This window comes from Siphateles boraxobius, unplaced genomic scaffold, assembly GCF_051911475.1.
Source record: "Siphateles boraxobius isolate OS27281-9 unplaced genomic scaffold, OSU_SipBor_1 41, whole genome shotgun sequence".
NCBI classification, from domain to species: domain Eukaryota; kingdom Metazoa; phylum Chordata; class Actinopteri; order Cypriniformes; family Leuciscidae; genus Siphateles; species Siphateles boraxobius.
Window position 1 is genome coordinate 10,027,964 of NW_027509042.1, and position 7,254 is coordinate 10,035,217.

General features: G+C 47.1%; 1 protein-coding gene across 1 annotated transcript; it reads left to right on the forward strand.

Annotated features, from left to right (window-relative positions):
* Nucleotides 1–1,718: 1,718 nt before the first annotated feature.
* On the forward strand, nucleotides 1,719–7,031 carry LOC143707197 (uncharacterized). The gene is made up of 2 exons (XM_077199943.1): nucleotides 1,719–6,226; nucleotides 6,267–7,031. Exon 1 carries the CDS (start codon nucleotides 3,362–3,364, stop codon nucleotides 4,064–4,066), a length of 705 nt encoding a protein of 234 aa, XP_077056058.1. The 5' UTR covers nucleotides 1,719–3,361; the 3' UTR covers nucleotides 4,067–6,226; nucleotides 6,267–7,031.
* The last annotated feature ends 223 nt before the right edge of the window (nucleotides 7,032–7,254 follow it).

The window sequence follows — 7,254 nt, forward strand, 5'->3', positions numbered from 1 at the left end:
CTGATAAACAACTTTATCTGAATAAAACCGATACCATTCGCTAATCTCATCCATAACAACTACTTAATAACTAATCCCTCTGTGACTCTGCTGTGTTAACGTCCTTGGTTTAACATTGTAGCTCAACACAAATTTACACAGATGGACTCTTTTGCCATTTGTAGCAAAAGTTGTGTTAACATTGTCAGAATTAAACATCCTTCACAATGTTATGAAATCTGATTAACCTACACTAAAAAGTAATTAGTCTTAAAAAAATTGGCTGAAAACAGAAAAGCATACACTCTTAGAAAAAAAGGTTCAATGGGATTCTATAGGCGTATATGTTCTATGTGCTTGACTCAATTTTAAATAATGCGCAAAAAAAAGGTCTAGGACAAATGTCTTGAATTGCATGATTTATACTTTCGTATTGAATGGTTATTTCTAAATTCAATGTTATGAAAAATTATGTTTGCAAGCTGTTTAATTTAAAAAACATTATAATTAATTAAAACGAAATCCATAAAATGATCACATGATGGGAACCCCTAAAAGGTTCTATAAATTAAGCACCTGACAAAACCCCTTTATTGTTCTATTTAGAACCTTTTCTTTCAAAAATGTATGGGAATGGGGGAAAATTACAAAAAAAATTAACAAAAGAGTTGAACACCATTCAGTGAAGTCAAAGCAAAATGACTCAGCATCCTTGCGTATCAGTAACATTACAAAAACTGGTATTTCTAACAAAGACACAGTTCAGGTTATCTTGGGAAGCATAAAAGTTAATATTTTGAAAAATGTAATGTCTTTGTCATGAAAGTCAATAGGGTCCACATGTTGAAACATTCTTCAAAATATCTTTAAATTACAAATACTCTATATGGACTTCTAAAATACATTTAAACTCTATGGGCTTTTTGTCCACCAAAACATTGCAACCTGCAACAGCAGTAAATTCTAGATTCAATGTTAAAATTTACTTGTCAATCTTTCTTTTTCTATAGGATCGATTTTATGATTATTCTTAGTTCCTTAATTAGCAATACATAAATAATAAATAAATGATTCAAAACTCAACAGTAGTTGGTTGATGAATGGATATTTCCTTAACAGACTCATGAGCAGTCTGGAATTCATTAGTCTTATATGAGCATTTTTTACTGTAAAAGTTACCTCTTAGATACTGTAAATGGGAAGTAAAACTGATATTCTAGCGTAGTAGCGTAGTAACATGTTACTAGCGTAAACAGGCTCTTTATGTGCATTTCTGTGCTATGGAAATGGACGATTAGATTTGGAACAAGTGTGACAAACACCTTTTGGTTTAATCACCTCAGCATCCTGATATAGGGATTTGCAGCTAAGCATGTATTTCAACACAAAGAAAATCAATTGTTCACGGTCACGCTCAATTTTAAATTAGCGAGAAAAAAGACACGGTTCGGTCAGGACATATCGTAAATCACCGCTTAAATCTTGTATGAATACCTTCTGCTCTCCTAAGCTGTTGTTCTCAATCACGCGATCACACCTGTTGCTCACTCCCTTATGTTCAGATATTCATGTTTTGAACATTTGAGCTTAAACAATAGAGATAAGTAATAGCAGTAAAGGGTAGGTGCATAAATGTCTGTTTGATAATCCTGTGGGGACAGTGACATTGTCTTAAAACAGGTTTAAAACTCACTATAGTTTGAGAAGTGAAATCTTCTGTGACAAGTACAAAGATTTTTTTTTTTTTCATTTATACTTGTTATTTGCTATAACCAATTTCTTAATTGGTCGCATTCAGCATTGTTACTGATTTGGCCTGAAAAATACTTCTCCACCCTAACATGAGATTATATGCAGTGAAGTGATTATTTCCAAATAATGAGGCATAAAGGTCATTGTACTCTATCATATCCTTGTGATTTTTGTTGGTGACAGCTTAGTTATGTAACTTATAGATGCCCAAAAAATGGGGAGAAAACAATGACGTACCTCTTTTTTGTGCTCTATAGAATTCGTGTCAATGCACAATCAACTGTAAAAAGGAATTTTGAAACAGTTTCTTGTGATACATATGCTCATGTGTTCTCTGTTTGGTGAGACATTAAGAAAAGGTTAAACAATATGGGTGTATACGTGTACAAAGTGTATATGTGTATAAAGACAGTATTACATCATATGACATAGTATATTTATTTTCAATTCAATGAATTCAATGCAGTTTTATTTGTTTAGTGCTTTTCAAAAATACATTTACATTTGATCATTTAGCAGACGTTTTTATCCAAAGCGACTTACAAAAGAGGAGAACAATAGAAACAGTTAAACTAACAATAGGACAACAATATGTAAGTGCTATGACCCTTTTAGTCTGATGAAGTACATGTAAAAAAAAAATTTATATATATATATATATATATATATTTCTGTTTTCTGATAGTTTTGCAAATACGATTAGATGAATGAATTGCTTTTTCAGTCCATCCTGAACTAACAGACCTGATTCAACTCATTAGTTCATTAGTCTAATCAGTAATATTTTATTAGTAATATCCTGTCATTTTAAGGGCGAGTGTGGTCTATCTGTGTAGGTTCTCTTACGAGTGGTTCTCTCGTATTGCGTAAGCTAGCTTACGCTACGGGTAAAGTCATCTTTGCTCGAGATATTGAAGCCAAAAAATTATCCTTAATTTTGTATTTATTGTCAACGCAGTGCAGCAGCTAGCAGACCTAGAGCAGGCCATATCGCGTGCTCATTGGTTACCCTGCGGTAACTGCTGCAACCTACCACTGAGCCTCGCGCGTGACGTCACGTCCAATGAGGGCGCTTTTGCGCCCTTACGCATCATAGCCCGCCAAAATGGGGGTGGCTTAGCGTATAAAGGCCAGGCTCGTAGGTTGTCTCACTGATTTCATCATCTTCAGCAAAGCTCTCCGCATCGCTGGACTCTGAGAGAAGCCGCCGCCGTTGAAACCAGTGACTAGCAAGCAGAGGAAAGTGCCTGAAGAAGCCGGCCATCTTCACCACCTTCAGCCATCCGTGCCTGCTACGCCATCCGGCGTGTATCCTTTATACTGCTATCTGTGTGTGTTTACCGCTGCAACACTCTCTCTCTCTCTCTCACAAAAAGAGCGCGAGCGTTTGTTTTAAAATGCCTTGGCTTTCCTGCGGCTCGTGTAGAGCCCAGCTCAGCGCAGGAGACCGCCATGTTATTTGCGCTCTCTGCCTGGGAACGGATCACGCAGCCCTCGCCCTGGATACGGGCGGCTGGAGCACTGTGAAGGGCTTCCGCTGTCGACCCTGCGGGCTCGACTCGAAGCATTCACACAGAACGCTGTCACTCCACCCTCTGGACCGCGCAGGAAGAAGCGCCATGCTCAGAGGATGCCGGAGCCCGTGGCCGCAGTGAAGTGCTCGCCGGAACGTCTTCCGCCGGCCTCACTCTCTCCTTCTCCAGCAGGAATCCAGCAGGACTCGGGCAGGCGTGGACGCCGAGTTAATGCCTCTCTAAGGCCGTCGACCAACTCGGGCTTGATTGGTCACCGCCGAAGGAGCCCGCACCCAACAGGCTCGACGGCTGTTTCCTGCACAGCCGCCGCCCTCAGCCCGTTTCCAGATCTGCACCCTTTCTGCCAGAGCTGCACACTGAGCTGTCAAAATCGTGGAACGCACCATTCTCCGCAAGGCTCCACGCTAATGTCTCCTCGACGCTCTCCCGAGTGGAGGTCGCCGCCGAGAAGGGATACACCTCTATCCCCACAGTGGAAGCGGTGGTGGCAGTGCACCTTTGCCCGCCCTCCACGAGATGGCGCTCAAAGTCTGCGCTCCCGTCCAATGCCTGCAGAACTACCTCAGCCCTTGTCGGCCGCGCCTTCGCCGCCACTGGACAAGCTGCTCTTTAGCTCTTCCGCAAGCCGCCCACGTGAGCCGCCTGCACGTCAAGCTAGCCAGCGCCCAGCCCAGCCCCAGCATCTGCAGCGTCGACAGGGCGGCCGCCCTAGATCTCGCTCCTCCGGTCGCAGGCCGCCTCCCCCCCGGGGACCCCGGTCTAGGGTTGTGCTGAAGCCCGAGCAGGGAAAGCCCTCCTAGCAACGCTAGTGAGGAAAAGACGCGTTAGTCTCGCCGCGGCCGGACCCCGTCGAAGCATCTCGTCCTGTCAGTCCCCTCGGTGAAGGCTACTGCAGACATACATATAGCAGCCAATGAGTCGGCAACACAGCCCGCTCGCCTGCACACAAACGACCCAGAGAAATCGCAAAAAAGGGTATAAATTAAGGTTATCCGGCTCACGCCGAGTGTGTTTTATGTGTAGAAAACGTGCCCACAAGTCAGTGTAACATTGGTCACCCCTACATGTAAACACTATGCCCCATGTATCTCACATGCTCACAGAGCCCACTCTCATAAAGCTGGCAAACGCCGCTCGAGTGTTAGATGTAAACAATGTGCCCACAAATCTGTGCTCACACCTACTCGCTGCACGCTCTGTTACACGGCAACAGCCTCTCAGCCGCCATGTTATGAACGTATGTCACGTGACCGCCCACGAGCACTCACGCTTACGGACAAACACTTTGCCCCAGACTCCGCTCGCAATAAATATCGCCACGAAATGTTCCCCATTCACAGTAATCGGGTCATATCAAGTGGCTCAGGCAGTTACAGCTGTCGGCGAGACGCCATTACTGAGATCAGAAAGCGTGCGCACCCAGCTCACGCCTCCGGTACAGTTTCCCGAGCCCGCGCTACGCGGCCAACGGAACCCGGAGTCCATTCTACTATACATGTAGAAGCATGGAAGGCTATTCCAGGTGTGACAGATTGGGTGCTAAGCACGATAAGTCCGGGCTATTCGCTTCAGTTCGCTCACCATCCCCCTCGCTTTCGAGCTCGGACCGAGACGAAAGTGAAAGCAGATGTAGCACATCTACTCCGCGCAGAAATGGCCAAACTGCTGTGCAAAGGGGCCATAGAACCAGTACCTCCTTCTCAGAGCGAGTCAGGCTTCTATAGCCGTTATTTTCTCGTACCCAAGAAGGACGGAGCTCTAAGACCTTTCTTAGATCTGAAACATTTGAACAAAGCTCTCATGAGATGGCCGTTCAAAATGATTACGACCAGGCAAATCCTTGGACACATTCGCCAAGGAGACTGGTTCGTTTCTCTCGATCTGAAAGATGCATACTTTCAGATTCCGATAGCCACGCGTCACAGGCCATTCTTGAGATTCGCCTTCGACGGTCGGGCATATCAATACACCGTTCTCCCGTTCGGCCTATCCTTAGCACCCCGTACATTTACGAAATGCATGGATACGGCTCTCGCCCCCTTGAGAGTGAAAGGGCTGCGAATTCGTAACTATTTGGACGATTGGCTGATTTTAGCCCAGTCAGAGATGGAACTTATATCTCACAGAGCTGCGCTTCTCAGCCATCTGGAAAGCTTGGGTCTCACGGTCAACTGGACCAAGAGCTCATTACTGCCCAGTCAGTCAGTTTCCTTCCTAGGAATAGAATGGCTATGACGGCCCGCTTATCGACACAGCGCGTGCCGTGTTCGACAGCTAGCCGCGTCTTTCCAGAAAGGCAGCATTATACCTCTGAAGACATTACAGAGGATGCTAGGCTGTATGGCATCAGCTGCGGCTGTGCTTCAGCTGGGCCTGCTGCGCATGCGCCCGCTACAACGCTGGCTGAACTCCCAAGTGCCTCACCGGGCTTGGGTTTCAGGCTACAGGCGAATCAGAGTGACTCAGAGCTGCGTTTCGGCTCTGCAGCCCTGATTAGCGGCCGACTGGTACCAGCGGGGAGGGATGATGGGGGCTGTTTCACACCGATTGGTCATCTCGACGGACGCCTCCAACCTGGGTTGGGGCGCCGTCTTCGAGGGCAGACCGGCCTTTGGCCTGTGGTCGGACCAAGAGAAACACTTCCACATAAACTGTCTGGAAATGATAGCGGTTCATACAGGACCACCATGTACTGGTCCGCTCGGACAACATGTCGGTGGTATCCTACATAAACCGTCAGGGCGGCGTTAGATCCAGAAACCTCTGCCATCTGACGGAACGCCTTCTTATGTGGTCTCAGGGCCGTCTGCGCTCGCTGAGAGCTGCGCACGTGACCATCTGAACGACGGTCCAGACACACTGTCCAGGAACCACATCCCCCCGGGGGAATGGTCCTTGCACCCCCAAACAGTCCAGTTACTATGGCGCCTTTTCGGCAAAGCGAAAGTCGACCTCTTTGCGTCAAAAGACAACGCTCATTGCCCGATGTTCTTTTCAAAGAACGTGGCGGCTTTATGCGTCTAAATGGTCGGTGTTCTCCAAATGGTGCGCCGATAGAGATCTAGACCCACGAATGTGCGGGGTCCCGGGGTTGCTTAGCTTCCTTTAGGAGCTGTTGGATAAGGGCAGGTCCCCATCCACGCTTAAAGTCTATGTGGCGGCCGTTGCAGCGTTCGCTGAGTCGACGCGCGGCCAGTCAATAGGAAGGAACAAGCTCGTCATTCGCTTACTTAGAGGAGCTAGACAGATGAACCCCCCGCGACCCCCCTCGGTTCCCATCTGGGATCTTTCACTGGTCCTAGAGGCCCTGAAAGCTTTCCCCTTTGAACCGCTAGACTCCGTGGATGTAAAGTACCTCTCGCTCAAAACCGTTTTTCTGACAGCTCTGTCATCAGTTAAACGTGTGGGGGATTTACACGCACTATCTGTTAGTGCTGCGTGTCTTGAGTTCGGGCCAAATGACTCTAAAGTCATCCTCAAGCCAAGACATAGTTATGTCCCTAAAATACTGGGCACCCCATTCAGAGCGCAGGTCATTTCTCTCTCGGCTCTGCCTGCATCCGACAGTGAGGGTGATGTGAATCTCCTCTGCCCCGTCAGGGCGCTCAGGATTTACATTACACGCTCCGCCTCTTTCAGGCGTTCGGAACAGCTCTTTGTCTCGTTTGATGGGCGCACCAAGGGTCTCGCTGCCGCGAAACAGAGCCTGTCCAGATGGATAGTGGAAGCTATCATAACTGCTTATATGTCTAAAGGTCTGCAATGCCCTTTGGGCGTTAGGGCGCATTCCACCAGAGGCGTGGCCTCGTCGTGGGCTTGGTCCAGCGGAATTTCCATTCAGGACATTTGTGAGGCGGCAGGCTGGGCCTCTCCGTCCACATTTGTTAGGTTTTATAGCCTCGAAGTTTCCGCCTTGCAGGCTAGACTTCTGTCAGTGTGAGCAGTGTGTTGTCCTGCCCAGATTATCATGCGCGGACTTCCCTCACGC

What these genes read in the sequence shown, in the direction of transcription:
- LOC143707197 (XM_077199943.1), top strand. Translation starts at nt 3,362, where the DNA reads ATGCCGGAGCCCGTGGCCGCAGTGAAGTGCTCGCCGGAACGTCTTCCG.